Consider the following 23,198-nt stretch of genomic DNA (forward strand, 5'->3'; position numbering starts at 1 on the left):
AGGAATAGGGGGGTCACCCTGTTTTCAAATTTGGAATGGGGGGGTCAGCCACTTTTTGACGTCGGCAAAAAATAATCCACCGGCCCCCCCAGGCCGAAGAAACTGACCAGTCCCTAATTTGATTTTACCCAATGTCACGTTTGGCAAAGCCAATGAGATTTTCTATGTGATTTTTAACTTTGATTTGTTGCGCCTTGCCCAATCAATAAAAAACTAATGCTATTTCGCTTTAATAAAACTCACCTCTGCAAGATGGAGGGTCTTCACTCCAGTTGCCATGGTTACACCAGATAGTAGAAGAGCCGCTGAGGATGTAATTGCTATCACATTCAAATTTAGCGGTGCTCCCATCAGCGCTGATGTTGTAGTTGGTATTAGCTGGTGATCCAAGGTCGGCACAGGCAGTTTCCTCTTGTGTAATAAAGACGAAAAAATGTGAAAACTCATGTCTGAATTCTCATGTGGAGTAATCAGGTCAAAATTTCAAATTCCGTAGATATGAATACAATATCAAATACAATTGAAACTATTTTGGGGTTATCTCAGGAAGATACAAGATATGTAAAGATATGTTTACCTGTATCCTTGCTTTTACGTCTTTCTGGTAATTATCTATCTCTTATTGTAATCCGGGGAGGGCACTAACCCCCGATTTAGGTACAGGTGTACTCTAGACAATTCAAATTACAAATCACAAACACTTAAAACGTCAATATGCAACATTTGGCCCAAATACTGTCGTCAAAACTCTACACTTTCGACAAAATGACGGGTCCACATTGTTCTGGACAATAACAGGGGCAAAAAGTCTTCATTTTTATGACATTTCTTTTGACAATATTCTATATAAGGCGAAAAAGGGAGAGGGTTCAAAACTGCGATTCTTATGAGTATACCCTTCCCAAAGGCACTGCCCCTCCCCCCTCGAGATTACAATCTATTCACGGACTTAAATGGCAATAACAAATCTATGTGATCATGCAAAGTACCATAACCTTCTTTTGGCATTGAAATACTTCTAATAGTATTATTTAGCAAATATCTATTACCACGATAAGCAGAATACTTTAGGAGGCCAATTATCGTACGCTTGGTTAAGGCGTCAAAAGTGTCAGGAAAATATATGTGCTGGCCTTAAGAAATCTGTCCTGTTATTTCGCCAATTGGTGGTTTTTCTCAAGATCTAACTTTCCCTGTGACAAAATCAGGACAACGTCAGCAACAATTTTAAGACGGCGAGGTGTCATGGAATACACGAACCCATTAAAATTGACTGTGCAATCTATATGTTTCCTGGCATTGAGCTACGACCTTACCGTCACACAAAAGGCACTAAAATGAAGATCGCCCTCTTCAGGTGTCTTTTACTCTCTTACCATTACATGTTTCTTTTTTCATTTCACAGTGTACTGTCTAGCAGTCTGAAACTTATAACGGTGAACAAGTCTGTTGAATTTTCATGTTGGGAATACGTACCATCTTGACAGTAATAGCCACTGTAACCTTCCGGGCAGTCACAGGAAATGACGTCAATACTATCACAGTCACCCATTTTGCATATTCCGCCATTTTGACATGGGTTTTCCCCACATATGGTCTCCAACATCTAGAAAGGAAAACATCCTTTTGGTCGGAAAAATATCCTTGGCATCCCCTTGTGTTATTATTTGAAACATCTTTAACAAGCCTGACAGCGCCGTCATATTTAAAAGGTTATTTTGAAAAACCTGCACGTGCAAATGCAATTTTGTGGCCAAAATAATATGGAATGCTGATTATAAACATTTCAACTCTACGTTTCTCGCTGTCCTGATGGTGTGACACGGTTTCGTTGGAAATTTGGTTGAACATTGTTAATGTGCACATTTGAACAGGACAAATTATAAGTGAGTGCCTCACTCAAATATGGCTAACACTATCTGACTATGCAAATACGCAGACGACAGTCAACGTGGTACATCAAATAACATATCGTTATCTATTGAAAAGCATGGCACTAAATATTACACACTCGGATAATGCATTCCTATTCTCTACGTGATATGATAATATGACCACTTTTCTAAACAGGCCGGAAACTATTTGGAGTGAAAACTGTCAAATTGTATTTGCTCATCCTGATTCAAATGCATGTGATCGGTTGCCGTAATACAGTGAAAGACTACTTCGTTCATGGAGAGAATTAAAACGATAACTGAGAATATTTTAAAGGGAGAGGGGTCGTCGGAACTGCGCCTGTGCGAATTTCTTGTTTACAAACAATGTATTTCATGCACGATATCTAAATGCATCACGGCAACATAGCTGTAACATATAAAGTTTTACGATGTACGTTATATCAAACATGTTTTAACTTCCATCAATGCCCAACGTACCTTGGATACTGTGTTTACATTGTTTGTTTGGATCCCATACGACGTTTGAAAGCAGTTCCGACGATCACTTCCTTAAAGATACTGTGATGTTAACAAATAATATAACGATGCAGCCTACAGACCTTTATTGACTGAGTTTCCTGAGCACAATTTGGGTTTCCTTTATTAAATTCGGATAGTTTCAATCGGATTCGAACCCACAACATACGGCATCAGTCGCCTAGCTGAAAGGCCACACAGACAGAACCAGTCGGCTAAATCTCCACTCCCAAAAAAGAGTGGTTCAATAGCCGGCTAAGTTGTTACATTTTTCTGACTGAGGCCGCTCAACACGTTGTAGAGTTCGTGAAGCACTCACGCACACATGCTCACTATCATACATCGCACATAGTTACACACTTTATCGAAGCGAAGAAACGAATTTCATCGCTTAACTGGGCGAACGATAACCTCAGGACAATTCTGTCCACCAGCAGTGTTACCTACCCAGGGTAAAAAATTCGGATAGTTTTCAATCGGATTCGAACCCACAACATACGGCATCAGTCGCCTAGCTGAAAGAGTTTAACTTTCTCCCGTAACTTGGTAGAACTAAAGCCAATGGGAAGTTATACCGACCAGAGATTTAAACAAAAGAATACACCAATTACCTCCTCTTGGGTGAATACTGGCTGAATATATCTGGAGTTGACATCAGTTTGAACATCAGCTGGAAAGTCATCCATCTTTGCATTATTCAGTTCACAGTCCCCTGTCACGTTGTTGAAGTTGAACGACCTACACAAAGCCGTCGCGTGACAAACCACCGCACATCTTCCCAACGTCCCCGTGTGTGTTGAAGCTATCACGTGATTTCTGAGGGCGACTTGGTCTACCCTCCTGCTGGTGAATGGCGTCGTTGAAGTCACGCAGTTGCCATGACTACTGACGATGATGCTATCTACAAGGGAAACACACAGCGAGGCGATAAGAAATTCCTGCAAATGACAAATAAAACAGACAATGTGCGTAAAACTTTGCAACAAGTGTGTTTGAGGTTCAACGTTTGGGATTCTTGACACAGAAACTTCAGTTTAATTTCCTGGGCACGTGATTATTCCACGCAACACCATTGGTTTATCAGAGAGTCTAGGGACTCCAGGGACCAGAAAAATACAATCTGTCGCCATTAACACCTCCATGGCCCCTTGAAATGGTAATTTTGGAGTGCTTCCAGAGAATAGGCGTTGCGCATGTATGTTTATTCTTTATCGGTATGTATTACTGGGCAGATTAAATGTGAAAGCAAATTCAACAGCGAGAAGCATTTAATGGAAAACCTGGATGAGTAAATCATGGAGGCAGCCTTCATGATATATGACGTACTTACTAACGAAAGGCAGTAAAGAACACCAAATCAGACTTTCTAAAAGTATAAACCATTGGCATTTGCGAATTAAAGAATAGAATTAGGAACTTTTTATTTCTCAATATCATAAATCATATAAAATACTTTACAGGCATTTACAAAAAAACACAGAGTAAAGTAAAATAAACACCATCTAACTATGTTCCTCTCAGATTAAACCGAACGAGGGCCAGTAAGGTTAAAAGCATTACCCCTTCATGATCGATTTCCAGTGATTGAGCACTTGACCTGCTTTCATTAATCACACTTGGTGTCACGTTTATTGACGTTAGATATTACCCTTTCAGTGCAAGCTTCTTTCAGATACTGTTTTATGTATTTTATTTACGCGACCTTCCGGTTATGTCTCGCATAATTCATTTAATCAATATTATATGAACTGTAATAAATTTACCAAGAGGATTTGCGCATAGTGTTTTCTTTTCTAAATCGTCTGTTTCGTATGAATATAATTTTTGCTGCCCGTAAGGCACCAATTGTATTTGAAAAATTGAGAATGCATTAGCGAATATGACAGTCTAAAAAGAAAATGTGTGCTTTTAAACTTTATAAAACCAAAGTCGAGATATAGCGTTATAGGTTTCTATATACACCGTATGCAAATTACCCAGATGGTCACAATGATGCAACATATTTGAATAAGGTGTGAGAAAGATGAGTTCACAACAATTTAAGGACAAATTGAGATTTGGAGCTGTAAAAGAACTCAGATGTATCCTTCATTTGAGGAGTTGGAAGTTCAAGGCTGCTGTTGTTCGTTACACCTACGACAAAAAAAAAACTATTTTGGCGTTAAAGCCGTTAAAGATCCACACTTGTATACGGGTCAAGTTCACGTACAGGCAGACGGTAATATTTCGCTCACATGTCCCTCATAATTGACGTATATGTATCCCAGCAAATTTTGTCTCATAAACTGAAAAGTCACGAAAGAATAAATCCTGCCGTCGAATCGGATGTAAAAATCGTTATTAGATTGACTCTTGTCAAGAAATTTTTAATATGTTATTTTTTTTTTATTCCGAAAGACATTTTTCTCTCCACTTCATGAAAGTAGCAAATCAAACTTCATAGAAGGATCAAATGAAAAATTCCGCGTTACGGGTAAAAAGCTGTTGAGTAAACTCGACAATAATCGTATCCAATATATATTTTTATTCAGATTCAGATTCATTTCGACAGACAAGTTACAGTATTAAGATAGCAGGATATTTGCAACTCAAGTTAATATAACATGAGGGCGGTGTACTCGTTTCAAAATAATCTATAGATTTTGCATGGATGATGAGAGAATATTTAAGTGTAGCGACTGGGCCATCCACAGACAGAACTCATGCTAAACTAAATTCGTGGTGCCTTTCTGGTTTAAATGTGGCATTTACGTGACACCATATTCATAAACTCAATCACCATGTGAAAGAAGCTAATGAGATACACTTGAATATTTTTAAAAATAATGGAAATTAGCTATTCAGGTGGCCTACAGTCAGTCAGCTTACAGATCAGTCTGTTCTACGTTAAATTTGGACACTCCCATCGTTATCTGGAGTTCGACTGTAAGGGTGTTGACACGAAAGCAGAGCAGCAACTTGATCGCATATCCACTAAAGCGCCTAGAGTGCATCTCGAAGTGCTATAACTCGATAATTCATCATTTCCATACCAGAAAATTTATTACTTGGGTCAAAAAGGTCTCCCCTACAGCTTGAGCAGATTATGCTGGACGATTTCATGGAAAACGTTCAGTGTATCGTACGTAGTGTAGTAATTAATTATCTTCTTTGCATTTCATTGATTAAAAAAAGACGATATCGGTTTGCGTAAAAAAAATACTCGTTTATGAATATCTCAGCAGAAATGCGAATCTCATCAATAAACTAAAACCATACTAAGTCTAACTTTCCACTCAATTCACAACTCCCTTTTATCCACTTAATATTTTTATATCTCCTTTGGAATGAGTTTATTTAAAAATGATACTGGTTAATACATGTATCTCAGGCTTACAATAAGTGCAACATGTGCGGTGAAGAGAGAATTGGGAAGGTGAAAAAGCGCATTTCAATAAGTAGCTCTTTGTAAATTTTTTGTCAATACAAAAAAGGCATGTATAGTAAATGTTTGAACCATGTTGTTTACTTTCTATATTGAACAGTTTAACAGGCAAGTCTCTAATTAATTATGCATTTTAGTTTTCAGTACTTTAAAGAAGTATCTGGAATAACTGTTATCGTACAGTAACTGTTCTAGACAAAGAAACTGCCCGCTGTTGTAAACCCATGACACAAAAGAAGTGTCGGCAACATTTTAATAGACACAATGGAAAACATTTGAATATTCATGATATTAGCATGTGGACTTCATTGGCATGATAATTAACTAACACATGGAAAGTGCAAATGAACATTAAAACACTTGTTACAAGCTGACCTAAGAGTTCGCCTTTCTGATATATCGAGGTATATCCTGGCAAAACGAAATGTAAGGAAAGCTGAAGCATTGGGATGTAATGAGAAGCACAAAGAGGCTCACACATTTAATCTGGTCAGGTACCTATTGCATTGCATAAAATTAAGGTAGTATGCGCCTTGAAATTGAAAGATTTAAACTTTTGCTAAAAATTTCCTCAAAGAATATTTCAATCATTCTCTTTAAAATCAAGATTACAAATCGGAGGTCACCGTGCAAATTTTGGTACTAGAGAAACAAATTACTCAAGATTTACTGATATTTGACATTCAAAATGGCCGCCATCCCTGTATTAACTCTATGGAGAAAAATAAAATAAAATTTTCGATTTTCGTAAAACTAAGCCAGTAAAAGTTTTTCTTACACTAATAGCTGTAAAATGAGCCCCAATAAGTTGTAGCTTAGAACAAATTTGTAAAAATTTGAGAGGTCCGACTGTCCCCGAGGCGCGATCTACCATAAGTGAGACAATACGACAAACGATAGAATTCAAACCCTGCAAAAATGTTCATCTCACCACAAGATACTTGTTGTTGTCGGGTTACTCACAACAAATTGAACATAATAGTGTCTTCAACAAAGTTGCAATTCCCTGTCTTGTACGAAGCGTGCATGTTAACATGATACGGAAATGAAGACTGGTATGTAACTCTGGTCATAATTACCAGACTGGGACTTCAAAAGAGGGCGCTATTTCCAATCAACATCCTCGTTCTCGTATTAGAACTATCATAAAAACAAAATAGTATTTCTACAAACGTTTTGCGCCTTGTTGCTGACAGACAATCTCGTGTCCAATAAATGAAGCACTTCTTTGTATTAAACGATATTTTGAGATTCTAGTGTTGAGCTTCTCAAAAAGGCTGTCTATCCAAAAATCAACTGTCTCCATCTAACAACAACGGTTGTTAAGTTAATGATTACATGTCAGTATGCCATTATTTTATGCCATCTCTGCACCACTTGCAAACGACACAAATTTGCAGAAACACTAACAACGTACGGGCGCTTCGCTTCTAATTTAATATGGCTGACAAGGTCACGGCACTGAGAACTTTTAAGGATTTGATTTGAACTTTTGCTGGCAATCGTAGTTTAAATCCTTTATTGCGTATTTACTCAGCAAATCAGACGTATAAATAAAGCGCATTTGTCAAATTTGTCGCATTGTCGACGTTGATGAGTCTGTTCTCAATGATGACATGTTCTGAATGAAGTAATGGTAAGAATCAGAGATACGCGTGGAAAGACGCGTTCAGCAGACACTACATGTGTATATGTTTAGATTCTGACGTATGTGAACGATTTTAAAATTTATCATGGATCTCTGAGACATTCAACCAGATTTTATGCGCTGCCTTTGAATTACAAGTCACTCAATTTATGACAGAGAAATTGCGATATTACGGTCTGGCCTAAACATTTGCTGCAATTTGCGTACCTATAGTGTGACGTCATCACAATCAACCTATTAGGTACACAGAATTACACTCATCCTCTCTCCTGAAACTTTTCAAAATCAAAATCTGCCAGTGCCGTCAATTTTATGAATAGTATTGTTGGCTCGCTTTCGATATTTAATACATGATATTAAATGTAATTAATTTTGCGCTGGACAGGGACAGTCGGTGATCCCATGTCCTCTTTGAAATCTTGTTCCCTGTAAGAAGTTGAGTATGATTATGTTCAATCAACTGAGACAACAAACCCGAAAACTTTTCAGGAACTCTTGGGATGTATTTATGTTCAGTAAAAGACAAAATATATCATTGCTTTCACAAACTGTCAGAAAAAATTTCACTGAGTATAGCCATGCAAAGAGAGAGGGCGTATGATTGTAAGGTTGCGACTTCCGTTTCCGTTCCCATGGTTACTATTGACGGCGTTCCCGCCATCATGTCTACATTTCTCGTAATGATGTTTAATATCATACTATTATAATGCGCGCTTCTATCAACTTTGTGAAAAATATCACCCGAGGAAAATTAATGTAAAAACGTGTCGAATTGCAGCGGTAGATAATTACGGACAGGAGATGCAGTCATGAAAATTGAAGTCTCTGTGAATGTTCGACGGTGGTCTTTGTTTTGAACATCCGCTTTTTTCACCCATTTGAGCTCGTTGGGGAATACAATACATGACTTTAGAAAGAGTCCTACTCAAGAAATCCATGGGTTCGGTCTTTGCCTTGCTTCACACGCTGTCAAAACAAGTTGATGAGTTGTTTAATCCTGCGTAAAGATGAAAAGCCATTTGTATGTATGATGATGTGTGATTACATCGGGTCTATGCATGTTGTACATGTCATCTAACCGACCAATGTACGTAAGCACTTAAAAGCTATCTATCTATCTATCTATCTATCCATCTATCTATCTATCTATCTATCTATCTATCTATCTATCTATCTATCTATCTATCTATCTATCTATCTATCTTTCTATCTATCTATCTATCTATCTATCTATCTATCTATCCATCAATCTATCGATCTGCCTATATCTATTTATCTGTTTACTGTCTGCCTATATGTCTTCTCTTTTTACATGTCTATATAACATTATGTCGCTCTCTATTTGTGAAACATCTATTTGTTTGTCTCTTTGCATAAAGATCGATTGATGGATCTATCTTCTACTTGTCTGTTGATCGTCTTCTTGTCTGTCTGAGTCCTTTCCTCTTCCTTAATCGTGTGCATTACGCATTTATTTACCATGTGTTTGGCTGTATACTTGCCCTGTACTGCCTTTATATTTTCCGCATGTTGCGCTGTTTCACCCATAGATACTTGGTAGATGGGCGTACGTGTTATGTGTGTAAGTGATGTATTAATTGTATACAACAACAACACTAGTGTGCAAGCAAGTCTGGCCTCTGCAAGGAGCGGCTATATCAGATCAAGTTTACTGCTAACCGAAGGCTCCACTGTACACAATTATTGGTGACTATTCACATGATTCAGCCAGGCTGACACTGGCAGCTACAGTGAAAACACTCTAACAACAGCAGGCTCACATACACTGCATATTAATTGCTGTTTATATGATGTGGTTGTACTCTTTGAATGTACGCGATCTGATACCTTTAATATTCTGATGAGCGAGTTTGAGTGAAAATTGATTTACAGTGCAATGCATGTTATGTCTGCTTTGAAGTATTCTGTTCTTTTTTTGTTTGTTTGTTTTTTTGTTTGTTTGTTTGTTTTCTCCTAACGGCCGCCAGTGTCTGACAAGCTGAAAGTCACTGATATTTGTTGCAATTTCAAGTAAACGTTCAGCGATTTCATGTCAATTTTGAAACGCTCCTGTCGTCTGACCTCACGGATCGCGATAATTTCTATGGTACAAAACGGCCAGCAACATGCCAGTCACTAACAAATCCGGTGGTTTTACTCGAAGTCAAACTGACGTTGAAAATTACAGACAGTCTCACCGTGTCGGATTAACTGAGCAGGTGATGTATGGCCATCATCTAAGGCACCCTCAGGGGATCACCTGAATGAAGAGAGGCTGTTACCCACTGGGATATTTACTATTGTTGAAATCTGAGTTATCTGTGCAGTATTATACTCGACGCAGTGTCTGATCCTAGTAAACCGCAAACACATTGTAATAAATTATATCAAAGGGCCATGCTTTCAGATTACGATTCTTTCACGGGAATTATATCATTTACTGAAGATTCATACACAGCGAGAAAACTACAGGCAGATTCCAGGACATGCCTGTAACAGGGTCTGTGCAGTACCTGTAACAGGCCCTGAGAAACAACCTCTGTTACAGGACCTGAAAAACTGGTCAGATTTCAGGGCTGTGTAGACAGGTCTGATTCAGGTCTGGTAGTACAGGACTGTATACAGTGCGAAAATTTCTGACTGTATCCAGTACTGTGCACACAGCACTGTATACAGACCTGTACATCAGCCCCTGACACAGCAATGGGACGTCTTTGCTGACACAGTCCTGTGCCACAGGGTTGTGTCAGGGCCTGTGCAGGGCCTGTCACAGGAGCAAATTTTTTTTTTGCTGTGTAGCGATTTAGCTAGTTTCCCCCCTTTTTTGAACTCTAAAATAATGTCTTTCGAGGGTTCAATATCGGATACATGTAGTTTTGTTAGTGAAGGCTATTTTAACCTCTTTCCCGAGACTATATATGAAAGCATTCTTGTTTAAAGAGGCAATATTCTTATTGCTTATTTGTTTTTCATTGTTTCAACTGTGGAAAAACAAAATTTTCATCTTCTCCCTCAACTGTACTGGATGAAATACACAGTAATAGTGTAAGGATAGAATGAGCCTCGGTGACAGATATTCACACTCTCACATTTTTACAAGTCTTTTATGATATACCACTTGTGGCGGGGGGGTATTTGAAAGTATTTGGAATGGGAAACATTTTCAGTTTTTTTTTCAAAAATCGAAAATTTTTCCCCGCAGAGTTAGGAATGGCGGCCATTTTGAATTTCAAATACCTGTAAATGTTAGATTATTTTTCCCCATCACCAAACTTTGAACAGTGATCCCGGATTTTTATTCTTGATTTCGTAAGAGAATGGTTGAAAGTTTCATTGAGGAAAGTTTGAGCGAAAATTAAAAGGTATTCGATTTCGAGGCGTGTACTGCCTTAACATGCGTCGCATATAGTAATCTTACTGCGTTGACAAACGATCTTAGCTATGTGTGGTTACACGGACATTACTCACGCACAGGCTCTATTGACAAGCTGAAAACTGCGCATTTTGGTATGTTTCTGAGAATGGAACAAGACTGTATTTTACAAAATGGATAAAAAATACCTGTAAACTACATAAAACATGCACCTAATGCAGTTTAACTACATCCCTGACAGGTTTGGACATTGATAAACGATACGCTTGTCAGTGTTAAAGCTTGACTAGCAGACAACGCCAGTCTATGCAAGAATGAACACGAGAGGATGAGAATGAACACAACAGAATGAGACTTACAGTGGTATAGCTTGGAATTACAACGTGCTTGGGTGATTAGAAAAACGTCTCTGGCGATAGAAAATAACACCACCTGCATTCATTACAAACGTTCTCCTTCGATAAATTTTGCAACAATTTAACCCAATACGACGTTCACTATGCCACAGTCAACATTGTTGCCGCGCTCCCAGTGAAAAACTCACTCGTACACTGACTGCTTGGACATAATTATATTGCCTTTATCACATTTCCCGTCGATGAAACTGCACAGAACGCTGACGATTTTTTTCGGTACAGTGTGTACAGGTCGGTACAACGATTGGTATTTCCTACATTGAACGTGTTCTGTATGTGAGAACAGTGGACGTCCTATACCAGGGTTGAATTGCTGCAAAACTATCACAGTAGAACGTTTGTAATGAATGCAGTTGACGTCATTCTCTATCAACAGAAACGTTATTCTAATCACCCGCGCACGTTGTATTTCCAAGCTATTTTGAAATCAACTGTAAATATTTCTGTGTCATTTTTGTCAAAGAATTTCAGTGGTCCTCTCCTAATCGAACATTCTTCATGCCTGTTCTTAACATGATTTGTTTTTAACATCGAGCAAACGATTAATGCACAAGGTGTTAACCACACGTCCCAATAACGACACAACCATATTCGAAAACGACTGAGCTTCGCAATAAATGTTGAAACCAAAGCTTCCGACTCTTACCATTGTAAGAACAGTTTTATTCAAAATGTGCCTCGGGGACAGATATTCGGACTTCAAAATTTGTGAAATACTGCGCTGATATGCTGGACACATTTTTATTTTTGTAAAAAAATACATTTTCATTGACATTTTGTGGTGAAAATCTAAACTTTACTTTTTTCCCATAGAGAGCAAACATACGGATAGCGGCCATTCTCAATTTCTAACATCGGTACATTTTAGGCAAACTGGTTGTCTAGTGCAAAAATCTGCACGTGGCGCCAGGTGTTTATTCTTGATTATGAAAGATAATAATTTAAGGTTACCTTGAGGACAGTTTGAGCAATAGTTTAAGCCCTCCAGTTTCGAGGTAGACATATGCATACGATGCCCGGTTGATCAGGCCAAGTACAAGAATTTGTGTTTCCTTTAACCCCACCTACCGTTATGGTAAGAAAAACCTGTCAATCCGAAACATTTTTTTCGCATTTTTAAACAAATTGTAAATTATCTAAGTTTACCTTATTTTACGAGTCTAAGCACAAAAAGGAAAACCAGATATGAACTGAATATGCTCACGTGTTTACAACTTCACAGAACAATGAGATATATGTTATCACTATATGTAGCAGGTTTTTTCAACTTCGCACAGTACTCTCAGAGTTTAATCACTAATTACAAAACTGTATTTAATATGCAAATGAGCTGTTAATTAACTTGACACTGCTCAATGCTTTATGGGACAATTAGATATCCATCAGATCAACATTTGTAGCACGTTTTATTTAATTTAATGCTGTAATTTTAGAGTAATGTCACTAATTACAAAGTTCATTAAATATGCAAATAAACCCTAAATTAACTTGACACTGTTCAATGATTCATAGCACAATTAAATATTTATCAAATCAATATCTGTAGCACGTTTCACAAAATTTTGGTGCCGAAATTTCATAGTTATAAACCTAATTACAAAGTTTATTAAATATGCAAATGAACCCTTAATTAACTTTACATTACTAAATGCTTTACAACACACTTAGATATCTGTCGTATCAGTATGTGCAGCAGTTTTCATCACATTTGATGCAGTTATTTCGGAGTTATATGACTAATTATAAGACTTCATGAAATATGCAAATGAGCTAATTATGAACTTGATACTGCTCAATGCTCCTCAGTACAATTGGATATTTATCAGATCAACATCTGTAGCAAGTTTCATCAAATTTAACGCTGTAATTTTGGAGTAATATCACTAATTACAAAGTTCATTTAATATGCAAATGAACCCTTAATTAACTTTACACAACTAAATGCTCTACACCACAATTAGATATTTGTCGGATCAGTATCTGCAGCAGATTTCATCACATTTGGTGCAGTTATTTTGGAGTTATATCACTAATTACTAAACTTCATAAAATATGCAAATGACCTATTTGTTAACTTGACACTGCCAAATGCTTCTCAGTACAATTAGATATTTATCAAAACAATATCTGTACCCAATTTCACTGACTTGGGTGCCATAATTACAAAGTTCATTAAATATGCAAATGAACCCTTAATTAATTTCACACTACTAAATGCTTTACACTACAGTTAGATATCAGTCGGATCAGTATCTGCAGCAGGTTTCATCACATTTGGTGAAGTTATATCGGAGTTATATGACTAATTACAAACCTTCATAAAATATGCAAATGAGCTATTTATTAACTTGACACTGCCTAATGCTTCTAAGTGTAATTAGATATATATCAGATCAATATTTGTTGCAAGTATCATCAAGTTTGGTGCAGGAATTTCAGAGTTATCTCACTAATAACTAAAGTTCATTAAATATGCAAATGAGAAGATAATTGACATGACACTCACAGTATCATCATAATGTTCTTAGATTGTCATCTGTGAAAAGTTTCATGAAATTTTGTGCAGTATTTATTGATATGTGTCTACACTGTCATTACCGTCTCCATAGGGAACCATTGTACGGAAAAAAACGATATTGCATAACTTCATTAATATGCAAGCCTAATCAGTTCTTGCAAGTAGCATATGGTACCTGTGTAATAAATCTGTCTTGAATCCGTTCAGGCGTTTTTGAGTTATCGTGTAAACAGACAGACAGACAGACAGACACACACACACACACACACACACACGGACAGACAGACAGACATCGCTATGACATTAGCCCATGTGTTTACACACGTGAGCTAATAACAGAAATGTCCTTCCACATACCTGCCCTAATTTAAAATGAGAAATGACGTTTTATTTACTGCCTATATTTTACACAAAACTTTTACAACATGTACAGATGAACCGGTTGTAAAATATCGTTATTTTTCCTCGTATTCCAATTGTGGCAAACATGACATTAAATGTGATCGTTACTTTGTCTAGCTTCAAAATCATTGACACGCAACGTCAGACGTGCACGCACGAGCACTGGCACTCAGTTTCGAGTTGAGTGGCCTGTGGGCGAGCTGATCCAAGCGGCAGCTCTAGCCGGTATAGCCTCCAATTGCAAAACGGGGATATTCGGCACACAATGAGTGTGCCAGCCCCTTTCATTCCTTCATTTAACATGGTAAACCGACCGCTATGATTTCAATTTGCGCGTTATTGAGTATAAATGTATTCGAACCGTGGACTTCGCAATGAGTATAAATGTATTCGAACCGTAGACTTCGCAATGGGTCGAGTTCCTGTGCATACGAGTACGTTGATAAACCACAGGCCGATTTTGGCGGGAAACGTAATTAACGGACAGCGACGGAATACCGGCGGGAATGACTTGCAACGGAACGATCGGCACGACATCCATCAACACTCTTAACAAACTACTAACGCAGGTCGTTTTATAGGGCGGTCAATCCTAAAGAGTATATTTTCTATTACTTGTCAATGAACGGTAGGCGCCAACTGCTTGTCTGACTAGAAAAGTCCTCAAATCTGACCTGACATATCTTTAATTTTGCGTTTCCCGCGATAATGGGAAACACGACATTGTCAGACACGAGTGCACTGCGTGTCGAGTATGCGCTGCTTGGGGGTTTCTCTCGCTACGCTTCGTTCAATGTGATTCTGAGGTACACTACATCGCCTGTGACGCAAGATGTACGTGAATTTACCCTACATCATACATCTTTTAGTGAGGCACAGTTCACTAACACCGACACTAAACCACGCCTGAGTTACATTGGCATTAATCCCCTTTTATGATACTAATCTGCTTTTCTAAGAGCACGTTCAGTAATCAATAAATAAAATATACCCCTTAGGATAATCTTAAATCACAATGACTCGGTGTCGTCTCACTTTTCTTCAGCTTCGCGCAGTCGTCAATACACCGAGTTTGTAGATTCTGTCGGGGGAAATTTTCGGCCTGCGGCGTAAGATACTTTTATTTCTTAAACTGAAAGACTAACCAATCGGTCATCACACTACTTAAAGTACGGACAGAACCATATTTCTGTGAATAAGATGATATATTCCCGCTCTTTAGTTTCATCGGTAAAAGTGTAATTGGAACATGCGCACAGCGTGCTTTGGGTTATTTAGTGAGAATTCATTATGCCGTTCTTCCTGTTCATGCAAGTCTAGATGGTTATCTGGCATTTATGTAACAATCCCTCATATAATGTTATTCAAAGAAAGTTTTATACATAACGTTACCTTGAAAAAGTACAGCGGAAATACCATAAAATATTACGTCTCTCGTCATACAACTATTTTATTAGACACGGTTGATTCAAGCAGAAATTCTGTATACAATAAAAAACAAATCAGTTTTGCTTTGAGTGAAATAATTAGACTTTATTCGCTTTTGAGATAACGTTTTCGAAAATAAGGGCCCTGTCTGGTTATTTCCCGTGCTATAACGTTGAGTACACATTTAAACCTTGACCACAGGGTGGCGACTGTAATCTGCCATTTAATCATCTTGGGCATCTTTTACTCTGTGCTCACATAACAGAAATACCGCTTGCATCGGCTTGGCTGTAAATAGCTAGATGACCCTTGGGTGTAGTAGAAAAGGCATGAACTCGATGTTTCGGTTGAAATTGATTAGAAATCAGCATGGTTACTCTATAGAAAGATAAAATTTGTCTATAATTTTGAGGGAGCGACATCAGACGGACTTATTGGAAATATCCTTTATGTGCCACACAGTAGATTTTTAAAACCGTCTTTCCCTGAACGCTAAGAAAGCGTCGAAGTACAGGGTTCATTATAAATCCGTCAACTGAAGTATTACGTCGGCAATTTTGATGGGTCAATTCATGCATTACGTTGGCAATTTTGATAGGTCAATTAGGGTACTACGTTGGCGAATTTGATAGGTCAATTAGGGTACTACGTTGGAGAATTTGATCGTGCGTTGAATGCGTCATTTTCGAATGTAGAGGACCGTTTTCATTGGACATTTTGCGAATAATTTTAGTTGAGTAAATTATTTTTGGCTAGGACTGCTACCCTTTGAGCTTTCAACAATGGTGTGCGGTGAATTGCATGGTCGACGTCAATCCTCTCGAATGAGCATCGGTTCTAAAAACACATACAAAAGGTTTGATGGACATGTCCCGCACTAAAGATCTAAACGTCATATTTCTATAACAATCTTTGATGTTCTCTGAAGTTTGATGACGCTGTTAGCTAACATTATATGACGATTCTGTACAAACTTTATGCCAGACATTCAAAAACTTAGTTGGTCTTGTAACAAAAATATCGATGACAAACACAGTTTTCGGAATATTTATCCAATGACAGACCTAACCATATTACTATACTTACTAACATATGACTGAGACTTTAACCCTTTGAGCGCCAAAGTCAATTTTTATCACCTTTACAAAATATATCCCAGTCAAATTTTTTTCAGATTTTTGCCAAATTTTGACAAAACACTGTAGTTAATTAAATGTGGTGTCCATTTGCTCCAAAATTATCAAAACAAGTACAGAAAAATTCATAACAACTGATAAAAATGTTGCACTAAAATTTTGGTGGGAAAAATTACAGCACTCAAAGGGTTAATAATTATCAGAATCATAGTGACCATGTCATCATCACTTGCGTCACGCCCAAATAGTATTACACTCAACAATCACTGATATAATGGACCGTTTATAATTAAAACACGCGCATGGCAAACGAGACAAACTGGATTGGACCAAAACACCCTTTGCCTGAACGAAAATTTCGAAGTGCGAAAATCCGATGACGAAATTGAGACCTATTTAAACTGGTGAAAGGTTCTCAAACATCAAATATTTCAAAACAAATGCTTGTGGTTGAGTATCACTAGTTCTTGGCGTGATCGTGCAAATTTGAGTAATATATAGGGTTAATCAGAACTACCGTTTAGACGTCTGGGTTTCAAATTTTGCTAGAAATCGCTGAAAGTTTATTTTAAATTGTCACAATTTTCGATAACTTCGAGCTCGGCCCAGACTGGTAGTTACCATGAACAGTCTCCACAGTAAGGGGCCACATAGACTGTACATCAATTGTGGTTTATATCTTGCGTACTTTTTGAATGTGCATTCTAACTGATACCTTTATTCTAACGTGTAAGAGTAAGTGTGTTAGAGTTATAATATCCACAGCGAGCTTCGATAATTCCTGCAGTAAGACACAGTAAAAGAAATAGGGGTAGTCCCCCTTGAACGCTCAATGTTTCGACTTTACTGCGCATGCTTTAATTATCCACGTGCACAACACTTTTGAACTTTTAAACGCGCCCGCTGAATAGGGCGTGCATACGTCAATTACTTTTCGAACTGTTCACAATGGCTATGAAAGTGAATGTCAAGTATTTTCAATCCACTCAACCTAAACATCACGCTTATCAATGTACGTTTACTTTAGGAGTCTTTTAAATGGTAATGTGTTCTCCTGCGCTAGGTTGCAATTTACCTTGATTCCGGTTACTTTATGTTTTTTTGTTCACTCAGGCAAAATAACTTTATTCTGAAGATTGCTTCATGGATAGCTTAAAGCGCCGTCGTATTCCCGATAGAAGAGCGCCAGGTCTGAAGTTTTGGCTACGTTAAGCTTTGCTCACAAATTGCTATGACTATAAAGTATACAACAGTGCAGATTATCTTACGAGGCCTCTGGCTTTGTCCGATGGGAAATGTATATTCAAAGTTGCCACACTAATGATTGAAAATACCTCGCGAGACGAAACAGTTAGCATACCTGATTTGCTGATGTGTTATTATTTTCTTGTAAGTCACTGTTTCGGACAGAGTGGTTTACCATGTCCCAGATAATATGAATGAAATATAAATACAATACGTTAACTACCAACCTACCCACACACTACGACATATCTATGAGATATATCTATGATATATATCTATGATATATATCTATGATATATATCTATGATATATATATATATAATATATATATATATATATATATATATATATATTCGATTAATATCTGTATGTATTTGCAATATATGTAAATGCGAATCATTGTGAAAAGGATATTATCAATAGCATCATTTGGCACAATTTTAATCACAGCAAAGGCCAGCAATGTTTGTATTTCCTAAATGGAAATTGAATCAATTTGATAAAAATAAGTATCTGATGACGCTGTTTTATAAATCGTGTATCGAGAATATTTTCACATTTTCAATTTTCTGCTAGTGACGAACAGAAACAGAATTGGTAAGATAGCAAATGATTGCAGCACAATTATTGGAGGACAACAAATAGGTCTGTCCGACTTGTATGATGAGCACGTTTTGCGCAAAGGAAATTCATTTTGTAGTCCAATTTTCATCATTCATAACAACATGAATGTGACTTGCCCCATCTTGTCGTTGTTTTAGAGTACCGATTTTTATGACCAACAGAACTAAATCATATTTTTCAACAGGGCTATGGTACGATTGAAAAGAATTCAGCAGCTTGTAAAATGTTGTATTTCCGTCATTTTACCTTATTTGCTTTTTATTGAGCTTTACTGTGTGCTGCCCAGATTTTTAATGTATGTTTTTTAGATTGTCATTTTGTAATTGATGCACACATGTTTGTCATTACCGCAATGCTAATTACACAAATTGGGATAATAAAGATTTATTGATTAATAATCGACTCTCGTAAAATCTCACAAAGAGACAGTCATATGTTGAAACGGAAAATTCATATTCTAGAACACCAGCAAGGACTATGCCTAAGGTTTTTTAATATTAATAATTTCCGTAAAAGGATAACCAACGAATTAGTTACCGTATTATTACGCATGCCTGAACAGGAGAAAGTTTTAAAAGGTCACGCCTACTCGTTCGCTTGTTGGACTGTCTCTACACGGTTTGTGAATTGAGCCGAGCGATACGCGTGCAATTCACCGAATAATTAACGTATCCGTTGTAGGACAGAACATTCATTTTCAGATCGCGAAAATGGGAAAACAGTGTATCGTTATTTGAATTTGCTCCTTAACGTGTCCAATGACACAAATACGATAAGGTTGCCGGTTGTATCCTAAAACGTGGAACGCTATTATAGGTTACTTAAAACTACAGTGCGACCTGATTTTCATGTAATGCTGTTAATAAGTTCGTAGGATTAGCGTTTGACCGGTTGCCCTGGATACCAGACAGCAGGAAGTTTGCCTCGGTAATCTTATAAATATAAATGCAGTTTCTTGATCTTGGATATGCAGTCGTCTTACTTTAGAGAGAAAAAAGTCTTAGAATTGAACACGTTCTTGTTGACAGCGGTTGGCGCCGAAAAAGCAAGGGTGTTCACTGGTAACACAAAAACAAAAACTTTCATATGAAAGATATTATATGAATAAAATGTTTGAAACGCACGCCTTTCTTTGAAGTCAATCGCGGCGTGATATTATACGTTGTATTAAAGTTTATTCAGCCACAAAGACAGAGCTTTGTCCAACCTCTACAGTAAATAAATTCGGAAAAGTGAGTATTTGATGGTTCGCTGTTTCTAACCCTCTTAATTAGATTTGTTAAAGATGTTATGGTGAGACTTTAAACCTACTCTACTCATAAACAGAATAAGTGTTTCGTAATGTTAAATCATGTCGTTGCCTTGTGAAAACTACAAGAAGTGCCACTTTCTCTAACTTGAGGTGCCACTTTGGCAATTATTGTCTAGATTGCTTCCTTATGTAACTCTAAGTGGAAAATGGATTGTGACGTTGAAGGCTCCCGTCATGCACCCTGGAATTTCAGTAAAATCAATTTCCCTGTTCTCAGTGCATTAGTCTCCTATTGTTGGAGAGATTTTTGTTTTAAAGTGCTTTCAAACGTCTTATTATGAACTGCGGTCTGAAACCTCCAGAGAATCTGTGAAACTGGGAATTTATCCGTCAACATTTCCGAGATGTCGATGACCTTTTGACCTGTGGAGTTTATTTAAATGCACACACTGTTGCCCTCTTGATCCCTGAATTCCCACTGAAACCATCTACAATTTGTAGTAAAGTGAATTTGTTTCAATATCGCTCTCCAAATGATCATTACCAAACTCCCAACGGGCAATAAATTTTCCGACAATCCAGGCGTAATATCGTCAAAATGCTGCATCCCCATTCTTTATTTTGTAGTCGTTGTTTTGTTCCTCGAACGTTCTTTTGTTGTAATTTGTGATTTCGGTATTTTTCTCATTAAATGGTTGATGGCAATATCCTTGAAAATACTTGACTTAATGTTGTAGGTAAATATTATTTAAGCGTAAATATAATGAATCAGGACAAGAAAAATAAAAAGTTTGTTTTTCATGCTCATTCTTCGCGTCAATTCAGACCCACCACGTCAACCTTTTTTCTGCTAATGAGGAAATAACATAAAAAAACGCAAAAATAAGCGACGATTGTGCATAACACAGTGCTGAACAAACAGAACTGTAAACAAAATAACTGATAACATTCCATTCAGAACTGTATATTAAGCTGTCAAGACTCTGCATCGCTGCACTAAGAGCCAAACCGCAGAAATGTTGCTACAGTGTATACAAAACTACTAAAGCAACACTACTGTGCATTTATCTCTGCTTGCATTCCTATGTTGTTTTCATGTTTTTTGCGAGTTCTTGTTGGTTGAAGAATAAAAAAAATGAGAATAAAAAAACCGCGTCACCGCAGCATTTTTGCAATAAGTCTAGGATGAGAAACAAACTTTTTCTTTTTCTTGGCCTTAATATTTGATATTTGCGTATGTTAGAAGTATTGTGAGCGCTCTTGGCAAACATTGTTTAATCAAAATGAAACTACTCTCTCTCTCTCTCTCTCTCTCTCTCTCTCTCTCTCTCTCTCTCTCTCTCTCTCTCTCTCTCTCTCTCTCTCTCTCTCTCTCTCTCTCTCTCTCTCTCTCTCTCTCTCTCTCTCTCTCTCTCTCTCTCTCTCTCTCTCTCTCTCTCTCTCTCTCTTGTAATTTCAAAGCAACGAAATAAATCATAAAATATTCCGAATCACATATAGCCATCTGTCGTTCAATGTCATAAAAGTGCTCAGTCAAATCAAATCCCTGTTCTCTTCTAAAATATCTTGCAAGACTTACCATACATTTTTATACAAGGTAAAATTTAGGGACCTTGTAAAGGAAACAGGTAATTATTGATATGTCACGAGCCGTATTCCACACACAGACATTCTGCCTGTCACGTGATGTCATGGCAGATTAATGCCGGCGCCGAGCTCTTCTTTAATTTAAACCAAGGATGTTTTTATCTGGTTGGTATGATTACGGGATATACCTTATAACGTCAAATCTTTATGGCCCCATTTCCAACATGAATTTGTTTACATTTAATCAAAACCACAGCGCCTTCAAGTCTTTCGTTACTCAACTTGAATATTTTATAATAGTTCACGCTAAATGTTAACTATGTATCTCACGTGTTTGATAATAGTCTCTGCTATCCTCATTAAAAAGGACTACAGCCGTTTCGATAACATTCGGGCACAACAAAAGATATAGATATCGATATAGCGATATAGCGATATTGAGGGCAAAGTTCGTGTTTACTTGTTCGGTATTTTAGATCAGTTTCGTAAAAGACAGATTCTTGGTTTACTGTCGAAGTCTTTTCTAAATGCCTTGTGTCCTATTCGTCAAGAGAACCTGTGTGAGGGCAGTGTGCAGTGTTATTGTTGACAACTGCCTTTTGGTCCGGACTGGAATTAATGCAATGCTATTGTCCATTGTACACAGCGCATTGTGTTGACAAGGCCGATGTGTTTCGAAAAACACAAACAAAAACACAAATAGGAGAACACAAAGAACACGTGTTTGTTTGTAGAACAAATATAACGTGACATCTACGTTTTAACATATGTTTGGATTCGAGAAAATTCCTCATATGGATTGAAATCTGTGGTCACGTGTTCTTTTGACTCAAAAAATGTCAACATGAATCAAAGTGTCGTTGATTCCTAGCTAGCCATGAACGGAGTTCATATCAATATATCAGCTTTTATTCTGAATTGTTGTCGAGATAAGCGCAAACGCGATACGAATGAAAGACGGATCATAAGTGCTAGGTCGGCGACGCGAAAGCAAGGAAAACAGGCTAATCTTCTACGTCCACTTCAACCAAGGAGAGTTACAGTCGACATTTTTACGATATGTCATCCCCTGCCAGTGATTCCAATCCACTGATTCATGACAGACTCGGAGACTGCGAAGTACACGTACGTGAGTTGTTTTTTTATTTGGTCGTTTGGAAGAGCCACTGTTCAGTGCTATTGACAGTATCAAACCTGACAACCACTCCACGAGTATAGCGTCATGTATTTACGTTGCGTTTAACCTTCTTGTGACCTCGTTCGCAATGTTGAGGTCCTCAAGACTCAACAAAAAAACCGTTGCGACATAAAACTGTCAACATATCATACAGCAGAACATATGCTCTGCCCAAAATGCGAATTTACACTCTTATGTCGTAACCTCTGTACCTAAAATGTGGACTATGAATTTAATAACAAGCTCGTATAAGTTAAATTAAATTGCCCGCTACACGCGAAAACACTTTCCCCGACCTCAACTTTCAGACTAATATAAATGTTCGAACAAATAGGGGGCAGTAAAGTATACAAGCTAACTACCACGACATCAATGAGATTGATTTTCACCGGTCGATCATTTGGTGATATTAACACGAGATATCTAATGAAAAAAGAACGATCTACGCACCAGTCACGCAAGCGAAACACCAGAAATCGACATGTTTTATCCCGGAAGAACCTGACAGTTTTCACATTATGCAGATGTCATACCTCTGTAGGCTATTTCACACA

The 23,198-nt window shown here is 37.5% G+C and overlaps 1 protein-coding gene across 1 annotated transcript in view; it reads right to left on the reverse strand.

Annotated features, from left to right (window-relative positions):
- The window catches only part of LOC139147564 (thrombospondin-type laminin G domain and EAR repeat-containing protein-like), a 49,726-nt gene that overhangs the window by 2,998 nt on the left and 23,530 nt on the right, over positions 1–23,198 (reverse strand). The window contains exons 2-4 of the mRNA XM_070718693.1: positions 3,026–3,315; positions 1,477–1,606; positions 244–411 (exon numbers count right to left, since the gene is read on the reverse strand). Of these exons, the coding sequence (XP_070574794.1) occupies positions 244–411; positions 1,477–1,606; positions 3,026–3,315 (588 nt within the window). The remainder of the gene's footprint in view (positions 1–243; positions 412–1,476; positions 1,607–3,025; positions 3,316–23,198) is intronic.

This window comes from Ptychodera flava, chromosome 2 (genome assembly GCF_041260155.1).
Source record: "Ptychodera flava strain L36383 chromosome 2, AS_Pfla_20210202, whole genome shotgun sequence".
In the NCBI taxonomy this organism is placed as follows: Eukaryota; Metazoa; Hemichordata; class Enteropneusta; family Ptychoderidae; genus Ptychodera; species Ptychodera flava.